Genomic DNA, 23,512 nt, shown 5'->3' with positions numbered 1-23,512 from the left:
CGTGACCGTTCAAAACTATCTGACTGCTCTACTGCTCTTACTGAGGAAAACTCGGTGTGGGTGTTCCCTTTGGAATTCAGAACGCGGATTCGTTGTCCACACTTTTTGGTGGAAAAGTGAGAGTAATGATCCGCGATGCCCATTGGTAAATGAATTAGGTAGTAAAGACAAGGAGAGCTAGATATGGCTCGTGGGCATCCTTGTTCATGGGAAAACTCTTATCTTGCCAGACACCCGCTTTCTCCGTATTAGGTAAGAGCGTGCAACAAACATAAACCGAAAATGTTTACGTGAAGGAAACTGAAACTGAACAGATTCGGTTTATGTCGTCTTCCTAGGCCTGTTGCGAGTTAATAGAACAATAGATAGGTCTTGGCGTCCGGACTACGGGGAATCTCGCAAGGACCGTCACATCTGGCGTGCCACATGGTAAAAAGGAAAATTGATTCGTGACACTGGCGTGCGGATTTGAACCAGCTTACATTGTATTCCACACTTTGTACTTTAATATTCACAATATATATATTTACTTGCAATACCTTACAATTTAGCCACGCGTTCCTTCGATTCCACATACATCAAATAATCGTAACAGAGACGTTGCTGGAACTTTTCATTAAGTAACGTCTTTTTATGCTCAGCGACGATATTCAAGGAATCTTTAGAGCGAATATGAAAAATATTTCTGAAATCGTGGGCCGAGTCGAGCGGTTCGGACGATTTATTTTATAGCGGCAAAGGAGAAAGAAACAAAGAAACCAATGAAAAGGAACAGAACGAACCTCGAAAGCAGATGCGTTACGCGCTTTTCTTTTTTTGCTTCTGTCACCCTCCCTCCCGCTCTCTTTTGTTTGTCCGCTTTCACGCGTTTTCATTCCTGCTCCTTTCTCTAAGTTTCATTCCCCTATCGCTCCGCTTTTAAAATAATGGCTCGCGGTGTCTCCTTCGACCGAGCTAATAAAATATAAAGGTTTTCTTTGTACGTTTTAGCGCGCAAAAGATTTTTGACCTCCGCTGGAAGAGACAATCGCGTTCCTTTCCATCTTTTCGCGTTGCTCAGCCCTCTCTACAGTCGCTGTTTGCATATCCCTTCTCCTCGTACATTATTCTTTTGATTCGTGGACACGCTAGCAGCAACGCACAGCATTTTAAACGTTCACAGAGCAACTTGACACTGGGAATATTATCTTCGTCCAACGGTTCGTTACTTTTGTCGCCTTTTCTCTTGTATTCGTATTTCTCTCGCGAACGATGCTTCCTCGACGGTCATCCCAGCGCCGTTTCTATTCGCGCGTTCCGTAATAATAGCCTTTGTCGTCACATACGATCGTTCGATCTTTTCACATACCTTTTAATTGGATATCGATCGTATTTCGAAGCGAGGGATAAAACGCGTAGGGATTTATATCATTAGCGAATTGTCGTTACGGGTCAGGTCTACGAGCGCGTCATAGAGCAGAGAATACGAAAGAGGAAAAAGGAATAAATCGAGGTTAAATGGCGAGCGAAGATTTATTTGGGCGCGTACGCCGAGCCGAAAAGAGGCGGTCCGTACGGAAATAACGAATGGGATAATAATTGAAATTAGGAGGCGGCGGGGAGGCTAATACACCGACAAGTCCGACGAGCTGGCAATTAAATCCTGACGTATCGCTATCGTGGTCTCCGCCTTAAGCCAATTTTCCAATGATGGAACGCGATTCTTCCGTCCGCGCGTCGCTTTGTTAACCCTGCCTACTCGCTAAATTGCCATCAGCAGTCGCGTGACTCTAGAATCGTATATCTTCCTCTTCGTTGGCGATTCTAGGCAGTGCGACAACTGGCAGACGAAGAAATTCGTGGCCGCGAAGTTTGAAAGATATCGCGAAAAGTTGTTTCGAACAGGTTAACAACGTTGGAAAATATCGAGCGAGTTCGTGCTTTCGATTAGCCGCTGTTTCGTAAGTAGCGCTATCGAATCTAATTTCACCTGGTCCCGGAGAAACGCTTGTAAAGCGTATCGTTATCTTGGAAATTTCGGTTATGCATCGGGGCAGCCAGCAACTTTGAAAAAGCTATTATCCTTGACGGTGTTTAACGACGCCGATACCGAGCTCACCGTCGAGCCGATCGGCTACGCGGGTTTAAACGTTAAATATGTGGCCGATAAAACGCAACGCGTTCGATAACACCGGCTGCACGGCGCGACGCGTCGTAGCCTCGATTAACCAACACCGATCCGTGTCGTTGGAAGAAGTTTCGCGCAAATGGAATACGAGCCGTGGTATTAACGCGGTGGACTCGAGGCGAGGATGTTCGCGTTAGAAAATTACAAATCGTTGGTGGCGAGAAGGCGTTTAAACGTTTTTCAGAATGATAAATGCGCCCGTACGACAACGAACTGTCCCGCAGGTTTTCCAGCGTGCAGTCGCTTCAGGTGATTCAGCCTCGTCTAGGAGGTATAAAGAGCGAGTTTGCGCCCATGGGGAGATTCGCGATGTCCTGACAAACGACCATGGTATTCGGATGTCGATCTCTGTCGAGATTCTCGTCCGGACCGCGTTTTCTCCGTTTCACTTTCGTCGCGGTAAAACTTTTAATCGCGGCGCACTTACGCTGCCAGCAATGTCACCGTTAAACTCTCCGTCGCTTCTTTGTTTTCCCTTTTCATCAGTTTTTCCAGGTCAGCGACGCTTCGTTAATTACGGCTTCTCCACACGATCGTTATCCCCGCTTCGGTTTTAACTAGCCGACCGAATTCTTCGTATCGAAACATTCACGCTCTCGCGCCTCCTGTTTTCGATAATCCCTCGTTTTTTTCTTTTTTTTATTCTCACCTGTATTCTCCCCTACACCGCCGTGTGACCAACGTTACGTTCTGAAATTTGTCTCGCCTCTATCGAAAATCGAAGGCCAACCTCGCCTTCTATACTCGTCGGCCTTCGATACCCGATCCCCTTCTACCAGATTTCCGCGACTTAACTCAATACCCGTGTGTATGGTCCACGGAGAATTCGCACGTCGATATCTAGATTTGCCTTATTGCCTCTACCCTTTTGCCGCTTGATACGCTACTATCGTCCCGTTCTTCTCTCGTTCTGGCTGAGAAGCTCGATCCCATGTACCGTATCTTATTCCATTTTCCTCCTTCGACAAAATATTCCATTGAAAAGCAACTTTTTCAACGGTCGACGATTCCCAACTCGATTCCCACTCGCAGAACGGACTGTCTCGATTTTATCAAACGGATACATTGTTCGTTTCAATTCTGAAATTTCAGCCGCGTGATTCTCCTTCTCTCTATTCCCATTCAAACGATTCATACGTACAGGAAATTTCAATGTATTCGCGTTTTTCCCGTCAAGCTTCCGAGGATAGGACGTACCAAAGGATTACTCGGCGTATTAATTTGCCAGTGCGTTTATCAACGTTACTGGCGCGTGTTGCTTGGACCGTTGCCTCGAACTCGCTTACTACCAAACTGAACTACCAAACTCCTCGCAAATCGACTCACGACTAACGATCGATCGAGGTACCGAAAGCGTATCGGAGTTTCTCGACCCTTTCCGCACTTACGCTTTATAGCAACGATGTATATATTTCGTCGGTCTTTCCGCGACGCTACGACAAGGACCGAAGAAGCCGCTGGAAAGAGAATCGTTGCGTCAGGGCCGAGAAACGCGTCGCGTTCGTCGTTAGTTGTAGTTTCGGCAAGATGACGGTTCCTTAGGATTATCGCGGATCCCGGGACGTAACAACGGCCTTGTACCGCTACACACAGCGAACGACCGATCTTTGAACTCTTAAAACTTTGCGTACCAACTAATTCGTTTCTTCGAATGCTCCGTCTCGTTCTTCAAGAATTTCCTTTTATTCGCCGTGTTTCATTCCGATTTTCCACGCTTGATATTCGAACGAAATATTCCTTTATTTTCCTTTCCTTTCCACCTTGCTCCCCTCTCTACGAGCCAGTTTAAGTTTCTTATCTAGTACGGATAAATGGTACCGTTCGTTTATTTGTCACCTCGTGTTCTCCGCTTGTTTCTTTGCTACATAGCGTTCGAGTTTGTCGGGATGGAAAATTTCGTCCGTTAATTAACAATCTCGTTATCTTCGCGGACGATTGCACAGACCGAAGCACTCGACATTAATTTGGCGTAACGCGTCGCTTCTACGGAGAACCATTTTCCTCCTGTTTGATTTCTACTACTTACCGCCGCGATTGCCCCTCTTCAAGGGGCCGAAGAAAAATAATTGTAGCCGCTGAGTGAACCGGAAGGAACGATAACGACACCGGCTAACGACTTGGCAAAGTGTCGCTGCCAACGTAAATTCCTCGCGAGAATGAAAATTAACCCCGCTTTGTCATTCGTTTCTTTCATAGAAGTACATTTGTCCCTCCGTTAATTTATTTTTTTTTTTCTTTCCTTTCTAACGATTCGTGCACAAACTCGAACGAAAATGCATATCGACTGGACGAGATTTCTCGGAGAATATTTGCGTCTTTTGTTATCGATGCCATTAAAGCTCTCTTAAATTCTACGAGCTAATTGCTTTCCTTAATTTTCTTTGGTTCCAGCGACAGGTCTTTTAATCTTATTAACTGTCATCGATTTCCCGTCAAGCTCCTGAAGGAATTTCGAATAAACGTTCACGGAACGGAAGACGGGTGAAAACGACGCGCGGCCAGCGGAAACATTTCGAACGTATTGCCGCTCATTCTGCGTTTGAACGAGCAAGTCGCCCATCCGTAAACGGATCGAACGTAAATTCGGATCAGCGACGTTGCAACGGAACCGTGCAAAATCCTCCGCGTACAAGACAAGGCTTCCCTCTCGTCTCTTCCTAAAATACTAAAGCGTATTTTCGCGAAATTTAACCAAGTTCGCCTTTACAACAACTTTCAAACGTTACCTCTAACTCTTCTCGTTCTTTTATTCGCGACGACACGCCGCGTCGTTTCGACAACGCCTACCACGCTTTTCCAACGCTCGAATCGTCCCCGCCTTCCTCGTTCCTCGTCTCCTCGAACGCGTAAACGTTTAAACTTGCCGCTGTCCGGAGCGAGAAAAACGCGTCTCGTTGCACGCGATCGCTGAAAGTTAAATTCATAAAGTTAGCGTCCTTTCGCTGATAAGAGCAACATTGGCAGTTTTACAGATTTTTAAACGATTATCTGACAATTTGCACGGACACACCTGTGCTTAATGACATCCGACTCGGTGGAATTTCGTGGCTCGAGCTGGCGCGCTACGACCAGGCGGAACTTTGACTCCAGCATAGTACGTAAATATTCGTCAGCAACAGGTCTCTATAATACGAATCGAAAGAACGAGGGCGAAAGCACGGCAAAGCGCTTTCCGCGTGTGCGATATCCGAGTAAGTTGAACCGGAGAAATCAAAAGGTGTCTCGTTATTTTCGCGCCGTAATTGGACGAACAGCGAAATCAGCCGACCGTGTTCAGACACACATTCGCGCGGTAAAAGCATTCCTTTCACGCGATTTCTATGCCATGCGTTTCAATTTCCTCGCGTTTAAGGACCACGGCGAAACGAACCTAACGTTGGAATTTGTAATTCCCGAGTTACGTCTGTCGGCGATTTCTCGTTCGTCTTCGCCTCTAGCGTGTCCTAATATTATCGGAATATTATGGCGGGGCGCGACGATGTTAAAAATTCCTGCTGATAGATAAACATCGACGAAACAGAAGGGTGAACGTGACCGAGCATAAAACGAGATGGCGGGATGGTCCTGGCATCGGAATCAAACGATCAGGGGGTGTAAATTACTTTTTCATCGTTTGCCGGTGATAAAGAAGGAAGGAGCGGCTGAGAACGTACCGCGTCTCCGGGTTGTTAACCGACGCACACTCCTTACCACTGTCACTTTCTGACCGAACGACCGACTTTCCGTCTTTGTCGGATCTTCTTCCTTCCGATCGGCCAATCTGCTTCGATCTTTAAGGCTGTTCTTCCGTCGGAGCCCGTCGAGGTCGGTCCGCAGCATGAAAGCGCAGTGGAACGACCGCGAATCGTGCATGCGCGACTACCGACAGCGCACGCGCCACCCTCCTGTCTTATATCTATAAGGGCAGCTACCCTCGACGAGGCCAGTCAGTTCTTGCCCGTTTTCGCTCGGGTTACGATCGATCGTTCGCTTTGCGACCTTGTTTCCGTGTTTCCTTTCGTTCCACACGATTTCCATAAGATCAAAGCGACTAGCGTGCCACGAAATCGCCTCCACACCGAACCAAAACGAACGATTTTTGTGATCGGTTTTCTGTGAAGTGCCATCGGCTGTGTTGCGCGCCACTCGTCGTTTCTACCATCGAGAGGTAAAAGTGTCGCTAAGAGAGGCGGTACGAGTTCAGAGTTCGAGGACGAACGATCCCGTTATTACGCGAACGATTCCTTAGACACGCGACAACCTATCTCGCCTCCGCAACGTCTCGTGACCTACTCCTCGACTAGGTTTGCGGGCATCAGCCTCTTGGGAGTTTTGCTACCGATTACAGAACGTGCCCCTCCACGCTCTCTCAAGATCATCCCGTCGCTTTGTCCACGGAACGTGAATCGCAATACCAAAGGTAAGTCGCTAAGACGCTTACTTCTCATCCCGATCGATCTTTGATATTTCTTTTTCCTTTTTGCTTTTGCTCTCTTTTCTTTTTTATCTATTACTCGGCTAAACGCGCGTATATCGCAACGACCACGAAGAAGATCGTCCCCGATGTTTCAGTGACAACTTGCAAATAAATGGCAAATATTAGACGCGTACTTGAAAATAGATCGATCCGTTCTATCGATCGTGTGCCACTCGAAACGCAGCGTGTAAAATTAGGGACGCGATCAACGAATAACACGGAGCTGAACGGAAGAACAGGCCCGCCGATTTAATGATAAAATATCGAGCTTTATGCGACACGACGTAAAACGCAAATGTTATTTTGCGTTCGAGTCGCAGACGCGCGATTAAACGCCGCGCTCGAAAGCAAAAGACGTTTCGTGCGTGTTTTACTCACGATCGTCTAATCTTTATACGCCTATATTCCCTATTTATACACGTCTATTCTTCATCCACATAATGGGAAAACAACGTCGACTCGTAGATTAATGTTTCTCCGGTCGACTAAATTAAAGCGGATTCGAGGCTCGATTCATCCTAACGGATGTGTAGTTTACGCGAAGCATGACGAACAGCCGGAAGGAGAATCTCACGAGTAGAATGGGTTAGGAGAATCTGTGTCGTTGAAAATTAATTCAAGTTCGATTAGACGGCGAGCCAACGGGCAACCCTTTTACCTGTTAAGCGCCTATTAAGAACCTGCGATTTATTTCACCGATCGTTGAAAATCCAACGGATCGATGGAACGGAGAGACAGACCCTCTTGCAGCGTGCAGAAATCTCTGCATCTAGCAGGAAATTCTGATCGGTATAATTTCGATTGTACGTGCGTGTTAGAGGCAGAGGAGGGGAAAAAGCATGGATATGGGAGAAAGAATGGGAGAAAGAATGGGAGAAAAGGAAAAATCTTGACGGAGAAGGCAGCTCTCACGGTGTTGCGGTTCGTTGGCGCGGCTTGATCGAAAGGGTATTTCCTCGGCATACAAGGGAAAAGTTCTTCCGGTAAGATAAACTGCTCTTCCCCCTCGGTGTTCTTCGCTGGAAACTTGGTCGGGCGCGGAAACTTTCGTGAAAGATTCACAAAAGATTTTTTTCTTCTGGATGTTGAAATATAATTCAGAGAAGGGCGGGTAAAGTTTCTACGGAGGAAATTTTAAGCCGTACATGTACACGGCCGACACACAGCGGCAATTTTCAAGGTATTGTCCGGAAAATTAATTATTGCTTGGCAGCTTCTAAAGCAACGAAAACCAAAGTCGGACAGAATTAGCTGCCGCTAGGTGTTCCGCGCGAATGGAATATCAAATGTAACCGCGCGCGTGCTCGCCGCTAGCAACACGGACATGATTAGCGCAACGAAATTTGTTAGCCGTAAAGTTTGGAAACAGACATCGAAGAACGATATTTTTCCTCGAGAATAATATCGTCGTTCGCGCACGTTTTCGCCTTTCATCGTATCCGACGAGTATTCGCGGCTCCGCGAGTTATCTCGAGTTCCTTTTTTCTTTTCGCGATTTACACCAACGATCGACCCAGTGCTTGGTCCCAAGAGGGAAAATTAAGATCCGCGACGTCGAACGACCCTCGAACGGACAACACGAACGAAATAATTTTATAAAAAGGCAAAAATCGTTTTTTCGATGACGAGACGTTCTCGCGCGACTCACCGTTCCCGCTGAAACATCGAGTCGTCGGACGTTGGTACGATCGACTCGGTCGAATAACGAACGCATCGGTCCCGTTTTATCGATACGTCGATAATTAAAAATCCGACTGCCGAACTCAGCGGAGAATAATTAGTCGGCGCGAAACGTTACCGCGTCTGTCGCGCGAACGAACCTTTTGTAATCCCAGCCCCTTCCGGAAAGTAGGTCGAACTTTCGCGGGCTTTCTCTCTTTCTCCTTTCCCCGGCTCTTTCTCCCTCGCGCTGCATCGTTGTGCTGTCGGTGGATCGATCCTGGAATTATTAGGTAATTACCGTGGTGCGCTGGGAATAATTTCAGAATCGATTAGAGAAGAGGAAGGGGTGGCAAAGGGGGTGGCAACGTTAGGATCGCTAGTGCGAACTTCCTCGGCTGAAATTAAATGCCGACTCGTTTTGCGTCGAATCGCCTAACCTCGATTCCATCTCGCTTCCGTTCAGCCGCCTGTTCTTAAGTCGCTACCGCCAATTCTCCACACGTGTAATTGGACGTTATCGACGACAGTTCCAGTCGCAAAATTACAAACTGCAAAGCAATTTTAAAAAACTGATCGACCATGATCTCGCGTTCACTGCCAGTTCTCGTAAAATATTCCTTTGCCTTTATTCTTATAAAAAATTCATTATACCTTCTTCGTGGCTGCGAATCGATCAATCGCGGGATCTCAAAATCTTTGGTCGCACCACGATGATCTTCGGTCTGTCGAATTGTAGCCGATTCCCAAAGCCATCCGCGAGAGATACGCGGCTAGCCGGTACAGTTTCAAGGGCGCGCTGAAAGAATTTAAGGTAGAAGGGAAATTAGGGAGGAAGCGAATACGGAATGAAATTTTGCAGGACGTCGACGCTGCGGCCGTTACTACGAGGATGAACCTGTACGAGACGCGTTTGCAGCCGTACTTTTCTTAACGTCTCCATCCTGAATCGTGTCACCGAGGGAGGGTACCATCCTGCGAGGTCAAAGCTCGAAGCGCGGATCGACGAACAGGGTGGTGGCGCGATAAACATAAAGAAAATGGGGGTGCCGGATGTAGAGCAGGCTAAGAGACGACTCCAGGATATTCTTAGGAAAGCGCAGAAGCTCGAGATCCCTCCGCAAGAAGTGATCTCGACGCGGACCGCCCAGAAGCTTCTTGCCAGAACGAGGAACGTCCTGGCATGGACGATCTGGATCACCGTTTTTGTCCTGATGCTCAGCGGCGTGGTCTATGCCCGTTGGCCGACGAGACAAGAAGTCGAGACCATTAGGACTGTCCTTAGGCGAACGGTGAGTCACGCAAATTATTTTCACCCTTCTAATTACGTAGGCTTGTTTGCATTAGGAACTACGATACGTTCCATAATGGCTGCCGTATAAATTTTGTACATTTCACGTCCTGGTAGCCGCAGTTAATCGATATATATATATAGTATATCGTAACGTTCAACTCTTAAAAAATATCATATCGTATTTGCACACTGTTTTCCGACCATGTTACCCGAGCGAGCGATTCGCGTCTAGCTGAACATCTCCTAGAATTTATCTTATTTTAGCGGTTCTAAAAAATCGACAAGTTAGTAACGTCGGTATGTACAAGGTTCTTGTCACCGTGGAATTTTGGAGAATCGATAATCGTTATTTCGACAAAGTCTGGTTAAACCGAGCAATTATAAAACGCGCGTATTCGTGACAATTTGGAGTTTCGGTGGAGCCGAGTTTTTCCAATACGAAAGTAGCTTGTCGGAATGTTGCGTGTATCGAGGACAAACGTAGGCGCGTTGGAAACGAGAGATGAAATTGCATCGGAAAATGAATCGAATTGGTAAGCAATTGGCCCAAGTGAACTCGACGAGGTACGGCGACTCGCGTCTAAAATAAAACGCTCGCCTCGACGAACGTAATCGTTGATATGTTCAGAAATAATAAAAAGAACCTCTCTGCCAATCGTCTGGCAATCGTACTCGTAAAATCGTTGGTTAGACAATCGAACGAGTATCGCGAACGATGATCGCGCACAGATCGATCGATCGGTTTTTATCCCCGAATACCGGTTCGACGAGGATGATTACTCGATAACGCTATTGTTTCTTGCTTTCTATTCGCGAATCGAAACTTTGCATACCGTCGACTTGGCTCGCCAGCCAACGGTAATCGGTTTCGATCTCGTCCAACAAGCTACAACCGTGTTACGCTTTACGCGCGTTAGTTGCTTATCGCGGTCAATTGTTAATCGGATTAACCGCGTCCAACGAAAACGTTATAAATATTTTTCAATAGCCACGTTAGCCAGATAGATCGGTTGTATCATCGGACGTATAAGCCTGATGGCTCCGTTTGGCATTTCGCTGGCAAATGTACGAGCGAGCGCGACGAATAAGCAAGGGTCGTGTTATTAAGCGAACTTCAAAGTTCACAGGTTGTACCAGCTTCGAAATTAAAACGGAGCGAGTCCAGGGACTAATAAGCGCGCTTGGCGTCCGTCCAAAAACACGGAACAACGGAGCTCGCTTTTTTCGCGACACCTTATTAATCCGCGACGCGGATTATTTCGTCAAGTTGGTTGTCCCGTGGCGCGGTGGATTTGTAATTCCGTGCCGGAATACTCTGCCTAATAGCGTAACGTCGAATAATCCTTGCGCACCGTGGCTCGAGGGTCAACATCATCGACGGACGACGCTGTCGATGGAGTCGCTACCGCAACGCGTTTCTCCTGTTCTACCTGCTCGACGTTCCACCTCCTGCTCCCGACGTTCTCTCAGATTCTTCGATTTCTCCCTCGACTTCCCTCGCGCGAATTCGCATTAAAAAGTTGGAAAGTTCTTTGTTTTATCGGAGAAGGTTCTCGTTTTACCAGAGAGCGTTCTCTTGCTTTATCGGACAACCATTCCGGTTACTCTAGCGACGTCTGTCGTTTTCGAAATTGACACGCGTGACAACGTTTTTAGAGATCGAACGATGTTCTTCCGTAGATTCTCGCTTAATCTAGATTTCAACTACGACGGATAAACATTGCGCACGAGCGAAAGTAAAAGATCGATCTACCTCGAGTTTCTGTGTTGCGCGAATATTTTTGCCAATTCGCGTAAAAAAAAAAAGTCAGCTGATCGAGATAGAAGAGCGTCGATATCCAACACCCCATCGAGTACACGTAACATTGAAATCGAAATTCAATTTCTTCTTCACCAGCAGTGGCGAAGAAAAAGGTTCGTTACATAGTTGAATAATCGGTATAGCGGAGCCCGGGTCAGTAGTAATTATCGCAAATCGAAGATGTAAAAGCGAGCCGGTTACTCGTATTCGCGACACGTGGTTCGAATGCGAAAGTAATCTTTTCCACGGACGGAAATCCTGTTGCGTTCTCGATGAAAGCGGTGTTCGTGTATTTCGACCGAAGGAGACGTTAATCGACGATGACGAAACGAAGGTTCCTTTTCCAGTGGCACGAGAAGCGATTTCGACGGATCAACCGTGCTACCATAAAAAACAATTTGCTGGGTCGATTTGTTTGAAAACGTACTATAACGCAGTTACCGTTCCTATTTATTCGACATCGCTATGGATTATTAAACGCCTGGAGCGTCGAGGGACGAAAAACGTTTTGCATTGTCACGGTAGTCCGCGATAGGATCGAATCGGCGAAACCTCTCGCTTTCCGCGTTTCATTTCATTTACCTTGGATCAAACAGGTGTCGTGTCGCGTCGTGGCGTGGCTAATTTTTCGTCGAATCTAATCGCACGATTAATTTGCCAGTAGGCAAATTAATTTATACGTATATCGCGACATCGTCCGATACGAAGAAACGGAAACTTTAAAGCTTGTTCGGGAAAACGAAAATCGTCCGGGCGAACCAAGTGGAATCTTCAAGAGGTAATTGGCGAAAGAACGAGTTGCGAGATAAAAACCATCGAAATATTTTCGTCGAGGAACGATCGCCGTCACGACGGCGCTTCGAACATCGTAACGATGCAAAAACTCTGTTACGCTACCAGCGTGCTTGAAATTAACCGCGAAATTTCTCCTTTCCGAGTACCTTTGGCGAAGCATTTTTTAAACGCGCACGTTTAATTCGTTCGAATTAGACACGACAGAGACGCGAGGGAAATTCTCGCGGCTGATAGAAGAGATAGGGGGGTGGGAGGCGGAGGGTGTGGCCGGTGGTTGGGCATTTTGCATTCGGTCGAGCCGAAAATTTACACGGAGCGAACATTATTCGTAAATTTGGCGAGCCGAGACGGGGGTTACTTCAAAAGTAGCTAACGAACCGGGTTCCGACTTACGGACGCTGCGGCTGCCTGCATGGTAATTGCGTTAACTTACTTAATTAGGATCCCGCTCGCTAATCAACTCGAAGTCTCTTTCGAAAGGTTGTTCAGCTTCCGCCCCATAGCCTGCCGCGTTACACCTTTATTTTCGGCGGACCTTTGAAAGGTTAATTTACCATGGTGTCATTTATCAGCCTCTTGTTCTCGCTATTCCGTGTTATTACGCGCTATACCGATATACGTACGTTGAAACTTTGTAATTTAAACGAATACCACCGGCTCTGGACAGCCTCTATTAATTCATTTTATACGACTCGTGATTCATCGTTATCCTTTCGTTTCTCCGACATTTGTTACGAACCAGATACTCGTCTCGTCTATCTGGTCTATCCGTTTCTTCCGACTCGCAACGATCGCGATCGAATATCTATCCGAGAGACCGGTAAGCCGAAAGCGACGTTCCCCGGCACGATGATATCTCGAGAGGAAATTTATGTTTTCAGTCGCAGAGTAATAACGTTACACTCTGCCGTGTTGCAGTTTTCTCCAAGAATAATCTTCCTGTCTAGGAATTTCTTGCCAGCGTTTCGCTGATATCGTATCGTGTATATGTATTTTCCCGTTAAACCGTACCTACCTGTTCCATATGTTCCCCGCTTCCCATTTTTCCCCTTCGATCATCGATTCGTCGTTGCGTTCCGTCATCTCGCTTCTTCGACTTTTACGCGTCTAACTTTCGAATTTTCTCTCTTATCGATTCGTCTTCTATCACGTTCCAATCGGAATCGAATGCTTTCTATCGCAGAACCACGAGTATAAGAATTCTCGTTTACAATGTTACCACCGTTACAATAACGCGTAATCCGGCAAAAGCTGTTTTCTCGATATTCAACGCGAATAAATTAGTAGATCGTATTTATTTAAATGGCGTAAATCTGTATGATCGTCGAAAGCCGAACGATTCATCGCATACGTCGCAACGTCAACGAAGCTTCGAACCTAAGCTTCGCTGCGATCGCGATCGGAAAGATCGACAGACAGAACGTCTAGGACGGACACAAGGAGCGACAAAAGTCTACGTAGGTCTGACAAGAAGCGGTAAAGGTGCCATTCGACGCGATAGAGATTTCCGATCAACCGGTTAATTAATTCGCTTGTTTCCGGCCGTGCGCGGAACGTCGGTCTCATTATCTGCGAACGCGGATGCTAAATTAATTGTTGCTCGTTCTCGAGGAGTTTGGTCGTGAGGTAAATTCGTGTTTGCGAGTTCCAATCAGCCACTATTCCTCGTATCGTTTTGTTTCTCGTCGCTCGCTCACGCCCGCCGAGGCAACGCTCCGACTCCGACTCCGAATTCAGACGGAGTAGATTTGCCCCAGTTTTTGAGAGTATAATATTCCGATTCTGCGGGGACAGAACGTAGTAGAATGACTTTGAACGCGAACTTTCAAAGACTCGTCTGCGCGACGACGGATCGCGCGTGCGGAGTAAGCAGTCTTCGTAAAGTTTTATCGCGCCGTGTTTTTTCTAACGCTTAGGAACTACGCTGATATTCCTTTCGGTGCAACTGTCCACTCTGGAAATACTTTGGCGGCAATTGGATTACGTCGTGGAAGGACCAACTTTGCTTTTCGTAGAGCCCGAGCCAAACTATGGCGCGGTCTTCCGATTCGATTTTGCGTTAACGTTGAAATTAATAGAATTCGTTAAAAGCCGTTGAAAGCTTTTCGATATAGGACAACAAACCGGGCACCGTCGAGTTACGTTAGTATTATCGTCTTTGGGGAAGTTTTTACGGAAGAGAGAGGAGCCGATAAAAGCTCGGGTCGCGAACGATCCATCTCCTCGCCACCTCGAAATCGCTATCGATTATGCCGCTACGTAATTATTTTCGAACGTCGACGATTCTCCACTCTCCTTTGGTTTCTTTTTTTTCGAAATCTTCGCGTCCGGATTCAAACTAGCCCGTCACGAGTAAAACGCGGGTCGAGTTGTCGAGTAACTCGAAGCTAGCTGGAGAGGCTGCCAGCTCTCGAAGTGCTCAATTTTCATGGAAATGGCAGGGAAACAGCAGCATCCTCCCTCCCCTTTCGCATTTTTTCCCTTCTTTTTGCCTTTTTTCGCCCCTTTTTTTTTGGCTTTGCTTTCCCCTTCCCCTTCGCCCGTTGAAACGCGCGCGATGCGACGAACGCGATCGAATATCCACTCGGGCTGTCCCGCTTCCGTCCCCCGTCGTTTCTTCCGTTCGCTCGGCGAGTTTTCATTTGCTCGATTACCATGTGTTGTTTTGTCCGCGAAAAAAGCACAGTCCGAGGACAATTTTCAGGTGGAAAACAGAACGTTCCACGTGTTTTTATCGAAGAAACAGCCGTGTTCGGAGCGACGCGCACAAATACTCGCACGACTCGTTAAATCGCTGTTTTGCGCTTTACCAGTGTTTCGATCGATCTAGAATCTACAGGGAAATTTCATTCGTACGAGAAATCCAGTCGACCGGATTCGCGTCCGATCGAGTTGCCTCGAGTCGAGCGAACTTGGTCGAGACGAAATAACCAGACGAAAGAGGATGATACGATCACGCGTGTTACGGTCTTATTAAGCATCTGCGATCTCCGTGCACATTTTACTCTCCCACCGATAGTTTTTCCTTTCGTTCCGTTTCCCTTAGTTCTACGCTCCGTCTCCGTCGCGTTTGTTCGATTTTCTTCGGTCGTGTATCACTCGGATGGAAAAACTGTCGCGCGACGGCAACGTTTTCCAAACGAGAAACGGAGAGTTCTTTGTTGGAGCGATCGAGTTAAACGGAGACGTGGCAAGAACGACGTGGATCGCGCTCGCTTTGTTGCCTGCGCGTCCAATTCCAACGACTAGTATATCGATTCCAAGTCGACGAACGTTTCGATCGAAGGATGCTCCGGTTAAATGGAAAATTTAGCGACAATTAGTTTCGAACCTTTTCGCGAAAGAACTCTTTTATCTGATCGCCTCTGTTCCATCTATCCAACACGGATCTGTTAACCATAGTTGGTGGTATTGCGTTTACGTCGCGCTTTCAACTTTAATCGAACTTTCTCGCGTGAACCAGAGTCATCTGAGAAGCAGATAAAAGCAGAACGAACCGTTGTATTTTATATAACGTTATTTACTCGCGATCTCTCGGTTGATTTCGCTTTTTCTCTTTCTATAGAGCACTTTGAATAAGAGAAGTTTTTCCTGTACAGTGGCGAGATACGGAGAGACACAGCCAGGTTACACAATCAGGTTTCTATTGTGTAAGGTCACGGACGAGACCCGTGATCGCGTAACGCTCGCTCGTAAATTTCCTGCAGGAACAGCTTCCTAGCGGAGAAAATCTCTGTCCTAAGAAAATGTTCCTCTAACCAGAGAGTACGATGGCAACGTTGCTCTCTCCACGCGCGTTCGTTCCGGACCACCCGCTTTATTATCCGGTGCGAACGTTTCTTTCGATTAGGTAATTCGGTTAACGACAGGCCTGTCGCGTGAATTTTCTTTTTCCATCCGCCGAACGTGCGATATTTTTCCCTCCCGAAAATTCCTCACTTTGGAAAATCACGGGAAAAAACCGCACGACCACCGATCCTCACCAAGGAATCGCTACTGGCGACAAAAATATCGCATCGCGTGGAATTCTTTTTGCCGGTGGTTGTGCAGTTACGCAGTTGCGCAACTATCGTGGCCGACCACGAGCGAAACATTTTTCAACGCGCTTCGTTAATTCTCCGATTACACAAAGCAGTTTTGAACTTTGACCAACGCGCGAATGTACAACGAACGCGGTGCTTTGTTCGCTTTCTTCTGCTCCTTTTCCTCTTCCTTTTTTCCATCTTTTCATTCGCCGAATACGATGGGAACCAAAAATGGTCCATCGTCACGGAAGGAGAGGAAACATCGCTACAGCGACCGCTCGTTTTTCATCGTTCCTCCCGCCGCGTTCATCGTCGCAAGATGTTATTCTTCCGTTTCGCCGCGTATTCCCGGTAATTGTTACATTTGCGTTGCTGTGATAAATCGCAGCTGTCGCCAACTCCGGCCAACAACAGCGCCGCCCTAGGGATTTTATCTCTCGCGCAACGCACACGGAAAACGTAAACGTTGCACGATGCTCGGCGAATATTCTTCCTCCGCACAGTTTCTATACTCGTCTAGTCGCGTTCCTTTGTTCGCTTCGATCCCGCGGCCAACGATCTGGCAAATCCAGGCGAATTAGAATTAACGGTCATCCGAGGACAGCGAAAACGACCACGACGTACGAATCGATTTCTTAGAGAAGAGTCGGTCGAGTCGCGATGTTCGGAACGAGGGAAGCGGAAAATTACAAACCAGTGGACAACGACAGCGCTTGGATCGAAAGGACGACCAATTATAAGGATGGAAAAGGAGGAGGAAGCGGTTAAAATATGGACGTGAAGGCGAAACTGTCGTAAATCGTTAGAGAACGTGGTCGAGTAGAGTGGAGCGGAGTCGGAAGAGAAGACGGAGAAGAAGAGGCGAAAGAACATACTCGGAGCAGTTTAGTTGATTCTCTGATCACGAATTCAATTCTCGCTCGAGTTTTTGCTCCTTCTCGCATTACGTTTCAATTAAACGCGAAACGAAGCCGACTGTCCCGGGCGGAGCGTTGCCGTGGCGCGACTGGCGAAATTAGGTTTTCGCTGGAAGCGACGGTTTCGCGTCCCACCAATCGCGGTTATCGCGCCGAGCAATGCCGAGCACCGCGTCACGTTTCTACGCGTCGAGCAGCATCTGCGATTATTTACGTCGCGTGACGTATCGCTGGAGAGAAAGCCCGTGCATTTGCCGCGAGTTCCGTGATTGCGCACAATGCGCACAATACGCCACGGACGCCGTTATCGCGTTGCAGTTTATAGTTGCTACCGTTACTGTTGCTGGTTGCTAGTCGCCACGCGGCCCCTTCGACCGGCCGATGATCCTTTCCCCTTGCGCCGTTTAATTTTCTCCATTACTCGTTCCCTTCTTTTCATTTTATCTTTATCAACGCGGATCGAATGGAAATCGAGTCTCTACACGGTCAATTTCGCCGGCTTATATTCGATAATTTAGCCGCGGAATCTTAACCGGAAGGATCTTAAAGTCCAACGTTCGTATTAGATGGCTCTTTTACCCCAATATATTCCTATTATACGAACCTGTTAAGGTTATTTGATGTATGTGGAATCAAAGAAACGCGTAAGGTATTGTAAGTATATATATATATATAAAGTACAAAGCTGGTCCAGATCCGCACGCCAGCAACGTTACCCTGAGACTAAAAGAAACCCCGAAGCCAACGTCGCGCGTGTACCGCTTATGGTCTGTCATCGACGCATTCTTTTGTCTATGCGCTATCGATGACCTCGATGTTTGAGAAAACCGAAGACCAGATGCAGAGTTTTCTTAAAAGTGGCGATCGCTTCGACAGAAACGTTTTGAAATTTTATTAGCACCGTTGCGCGACACTCGTCTGTCATCGTTATAGTGGACGAGTTTGAAACGAATTTGACAAATGTATATAGAAATTACAAGTATTAGCTATCCGTATAGGCGTATTATATATGGCGTATTTTGCGACACTCTGTTTACGACAGCTGGACGAGGAATCTTAAAGCCACAGTAGTAGCTACATAGTGGGACGGTGGTGAAAGGCAAACTCGGCGCGCAGACAATTTTTGAGCGAACAAGCGACGTTTCATTTTCATTTTCAGCGTTTCGCGAAATTTCAGCGCTGCCTCTCGTCGACCAAGCGCCGCTCGGCTAATTTTCTCATTAGGAAGTTCCCTTTGCATTTAAATAAGACACCGTGCCTCTCCTCCGGTTCGAACAGAAAACGCGCGGGGCTACGTGTTTCGGGGAAATATTTATGCACGACGGTGTGAATAGTTGGCCGTTTCAAGGAAAACTTGTAAATTTACGTCTACAATTTCGCCGGCTCGCGGAAATTAACGCGTACCGCGCGCCGAATTAGCTTTTTACTCGATTACGCTGGGAAACGTCAAATCTACGCCCCGAAGAAGAAAATCCAACGAACCTCGCGTGCAATAACGGATAACCGGATAAACCTGTAAATCGCTTTTAACCGGAATCTTGGCCAAGGAGCAGCCAGCGGTTTCGTGAATCTCCGTCGCGATTGAAATAGGTTAGCGAGCCCGGAGTTAGAGACAAGACTCTAGGAGGAATACGACTGATTAACGGGGGCGAATAGCCAGAAATTTCAATTAGGACCGTCCAAGCTTTACCCGATTGTCGTTCAAACCGGGAAACTTTGCCACGTCGATAAAGTCCGTACGTTGGCCGAAACGACGGGCAAACGGTGAAAAGCTACACCGGCCAACGTATTATTCATATACAGCCAAAACCGTTTTACCCGTGAATCGCAGGTTGGTTTCTCGCGTAACTGGAAATCGGCCGATCGATCGATCGAGACCGAGTCGATCGATCGGAATAACAAACGCTTTGGACGCCGATGTACAAACGACCGCAGTGTCGGGATGTACTTGGGCAGTTTGAAAAAGCGTCGAGGCGACAAAGCTTGCAAACGCGACCTCGAATTAATTACCGGTACGTCCAAGTTGACAGTTAGATGGGTCAAAGTTACCGAATATCGATGCAACCTATAAAGCAATCGTCGAATGGTTTTGCCGCGGCGCAACGATTGGAATTCATAGGTGTGCAGCGGTATTGGATCGTTTAATGGACAGACGGCGAGAGCACGGGCAGACCAGCGATTTTCGAACGAACGGGTAACCGCCGGAAACGAAAGAAATTGATAAACTTAACCGGCAACCGTGAAACGCGGTGAAACAACCGCAAGGACGACGGGCCTCGGATCTCTGTCGAACGAACGTCGATGCTAGAGGCCAGATACGCAAAAATCGCCTACGTCGGATCATCGGTCGACGAAACGCTGCCCGTTTGCCAAGCCTACTCGTTCCGTTCGTTTGTTTCTGGTTTGCGGTTCAACATTCGGATAACCCTGATTACCGAGTCACTGGCAATCATTCCGAGCTGTTTGCTCGGCAGTTTTCCCCTCCGCGAATAGCTTCGCCAAACCGAATCGAGCCAAACGAAACCAAACTAAAACCATCGTTGGTTGCCCCGGAAAACGAGGTCAATGCGACACGAGCACGCCTATGAAATCGCACGACGTCGGCCCGCTTCCCATATCTCCCCCGTATCACCTCTAGCATCTTTACAACGAACCCGTCAAGTTAGGCTATAGTTGGGCTGCTTTACGACACGGACGCGACGATCCGTCCTTCTTCTCAATTTTTAATTTTTACTAATAGCTATACCTTCTCGTCGAAGCTAGAAATCGAGAAATCTAGAAATTACTTTGTTACTGTCATCGAATTCTACTAGCTTTTCCTAAAACCCTTAACTCGATATATCGGTATGTCGATAATGGACACTGAATTTTCCCTCGGGGCTGACGCTTACTTTCGCCGCATTTCGAGGCAATTTGACGGCTAGATGCTCGTGAATTAAGAAACCGTCCAGGGGGATACGACTGCCACCGTTTCGATATTTCTTCCAAAGGCGTCAAAATTTTTTAACCAATTTAATTCGCAGCCAATGTCACTTATTTTCCTCGACTAAGCCGAAAAGCAGAGTGGTTTTTTTTAGAATGGAAGAAGCGACGTTGGAGAAGCTCGAGCGTCGAGCATCGTTTGAGAGGCTCGAACGGCTCGGGAGAAACGCGCGCGGTTCTTTCCACCTGGTTAACTTTCGCCCCTCGTATCACGGCTTTTCGCTCGCCAAAACTTCACGCTCGTCTCCTCCTCGTCGCTCTTTTTTTTCTTGCCGGTTCTCGAATCGGTCGACCAGTCCCTCGTAAAATCGAAATGCGTGAAACGACTGGAAAACGTCTGCTCGTGTTGTTCGAACGTCGAACGGTTTATGATACCGCCGCGTCTCGCGCTTACCTACTCCACTTCGCACCGACTGTACATGACACGGGCTGACCCACTGACGAAGACGACTCCCGTCAATTTCCTTCGGCCGATCCTTACCGCTATAGACTGCGGATATCGATGCAAATTCGTATTTTTACAAAGTAAAAGAATCTTTACGTTCTTAATTTCTCGCGAATACATAAAAATGGACGTAAGTTACTCAGCTATAATCGGTATTTATGCGATCGACCGTATTGCGTTTTTCGGCCGAATAAATCTGCGCTGCTCGCGGGATATTATTTGACCGAGGGCAGATCGGAAGGTGCGGGGAATGGCCGCGTAAACACGGAGAACGCATTGTCGAGAAACTCGACGTAACGACGTTGGCGGAACGCTCTACGCTAAACTACAATTTGTCGGAGCGTTTAATCGCGACTGCCTTCCACGTTCCTGTTTCTACGATTCGTTTTCGCAGCTAAGGTGCAACGTCGAACGAAAGACGGACGTAAAGCGATTAATTAGCGGACGTCGCGTACGAAATCGCACGGCACAGGTACACACGGTTGCACATTTGCGAACGTACGCGAAGTTATCGGTCACTATACCGCGTGATTTCGACACGAGCACGCTCCTGTTCCGCTTCGCTCCGCTTCGTTTCACTTCGCGCATGCACCGACGCGTTAACTCACGAAGCATTCCTCCGCAACCGTCTTAATTGCTTCAAGATTCTTGCGCGGCGCGCAACTATGAGAGGAATCCACGATAAGGACGGCAGACCGATAATCAGCTGTATACCCTTGGCGCTGCCACGACTCTCGCCATTTCAATTCTCGTATTCACCGCACGCCTATAATTTGTATTTCGTCTTCGAGTTCGGATCATCGATCCGAGTTCCTCACAGACGACGAAGAATCACGAAATAATTTCAGCTGGAACGCAACGACAGGACCGAAACTTTGAACAAGAGCGTGAAGCGCGTCTGACGCGTTTTGGGAGAGGGCGACGTTCAAGTTACACGTCGCGTTGCTTTCAAACCAGAATGTTAGGCGTTTTATCGCGTAAACGAAGGATAAGTTGATCTCGATGGAGACGTCGACGAGCGATTTTCATCGCAAACAGCGGCAACCGTCGCTTGGAACGCTCAAACGTTATTTTAAATACTAATTGACAGAGGCGTGAGAGGGAACAGCGGGCCGATCAACAGGCTAAGTGGCAGGCAGGTTCGTAACGAAGCCGACCACGATTATGCATGTAAATTACACACGCGAGTCCGCCGTCCTGTGGCGTGGTCTCGGAAAATGTCCCCCTCCGATTCACGTTCCTGCCTTTTGTTCGCGAGCTCTCCACCTTTTCCCACGATTCTACGGAGAGAGGGTGGCTTTTGCTTTTCACCACCGGGTCAAAGACGTCGCGAGACCGCGCGATTCCGTAAACCGCGCCGAGTTACGACGTCGCAACGGAAACGTTCGTTCCATGGTAATCACAGATCGTATCTTAAACCATGGATTGGAATTTAAATCGCAGCGCTTTCGCCGTCTCGAAAGTTTACCGGAAATACAAAGAAACGCGCGAGTTACGCGTTATAGCGTTGCCAGAACCGTTTCGGTAGCGCGTCTCCCCGGAGAAAATGGAGAGCACGAAGAACCAAGTGGAATGGAGTTTACGGGAGTCGGGCGATTTATGGTCACGCGTCGTACGTTCGCGTACGCGTGTATCGCGTTTCCCGTAAAAACGAGGTTGACACGTTTCTCCCACCCCTCTTTTATCGCGTCTCCTCGCTGCTCGCTACTAAATAATCCAGTTTAGTTACCGCCGTGGTATTTTTCTTTTCCGCGACCGTGACGCGCAATGTCCCTCGAAGCCGCCTTCCGCCGCCGCTCGCGTAACCCGTGGGCCGCGAGTTGTTTCTCGAGGTTGCCGCAACAAATTACCTTGTCACGATAGAAAAAGGTAATTTAAAGTCGCGATAATACGAAACGTACGAGCGATTACACGGTGGCAATTAGTTGGTTCACGGCAGCGGTAATCGGCCGGCCGTTAGCCGTCGCCGACTCGATTAATTCGAGAAAAAGCACGATCGATCTGGTTTTTGCTTACCGGCATTCTTTCGGGTCGTTCGGCTGATATTTCTCTCCGGGGAAAGCGAAAACTGTACGGACGGTAACGCGCATGATAAACGACGAGTTAGACCTTTATGGGACACGGAGGGATTTACGCGGACGTTAGAGACGGATACGTCCGACTACCGTCGCACCGTTTCCTAGCGCGTTACTTTTACGCGCGTCCAGGAAGCCTTGGCGCCTATATTTACATTAACGTTTCACGTTTGCTCGATATAGATCGGGTTATCTCTCGGTCGAACAGCTCCATCGATCGCGGCTACTCGAAACGATTCGTACAGCCAACCCAATGACATTTTCGAGCGTCGAGCGTGACGATCGAGGCTCGGCAAATAATTTATCTCTGCTCGTTCGACGACACGATCGATTTACTTTTTCGCTTCTGGCGAGAGGAGATTGTGTTCGCGCGTGTATCGACATCGAAGTGAGAAGCGAGGGGAGTTTGTCACGAATACGAACGAATTGGTCACGGGGGTGTAGCAGGCCCGACGAATACACCGTCGTCGACAAATAATCCGCAATGGTTGCTCCGCCACCCGGCAATGCTAACTGCCGGACAGCGGTAACCGACGAGGCTGCGTACTTCGATTCCTCTGCGTTCTCTGCCACTTCGTGTAACCAATGTACATCGGTTGACGTATAGATACGCTCGCCAGAAGCGATAACGCCGACATTCGGCTCTTCGCGATAGTCCATATTTCGCCTTAGACGTATATATACGCGCGTCAAGTGCCTTTACCACTGTAACGATAAAGGTTACTTAACGTTTATTCGCGTTACCGTTGCCTGTACCAAGTTTCTCCGACGTCTCGTTATCGTGACGTTCGCACGGTAGTGACGATAAAATACAGCTCGGTAGAGAGATAACGATCCACGGGCCGTTTGGATGTTTGGATAAAATATGAGGATCGGATAGCGCCAAGTCGATGCAA

General features: G+C 47.8%; 1 protein-coding gene across 1 annotated transcript in view; it reads left to right on the top strand.

Annotated features, from left to right (window-relative positions):
* Positions 1-6,358: 6,358 nt before the first annotated feature.
* Positions 6,359-23,512, top strand: part of LOC132905231 (uncharacterized) — a 58,304-nt gene continuing 41,150 nt past the window's right edge. Inside the window, exons 1-2 of the mRNA XM_060956318.1 lie at positions 6,359-6,566; positions 9,145-9,574. Of these exons, the coding sequence (XP_060812301.1) occupies positions 9,323-9,574 (252 nt within the window). The 5' untranslated portion in view covers positions 6,359-6,566; positions 9,145-9,322. The remainder of the gene's footprint in view (positions 6,567-9,144; positions 9,575-23,512) is intronic.

Source organism: Bombus pascuorum, chromosome 3 (assembly GCF_905332965.1).
Source record: "Bombus pascuorum chromosome 3, iyBomPasc1.1, whole genome shotgun sequence".
In the NCBI taxonomy this organism is placed as follows: Eukaryota; Metazoa; Arthropoda; class Insecta; order Hymenoptera; family Apidae; genus Bombus; species Bombus pascuorum.
Note: the sequence above shows the minus strand (reverse complement) of the source record. Positions and strands in the feature narration are given on the sequence as shown.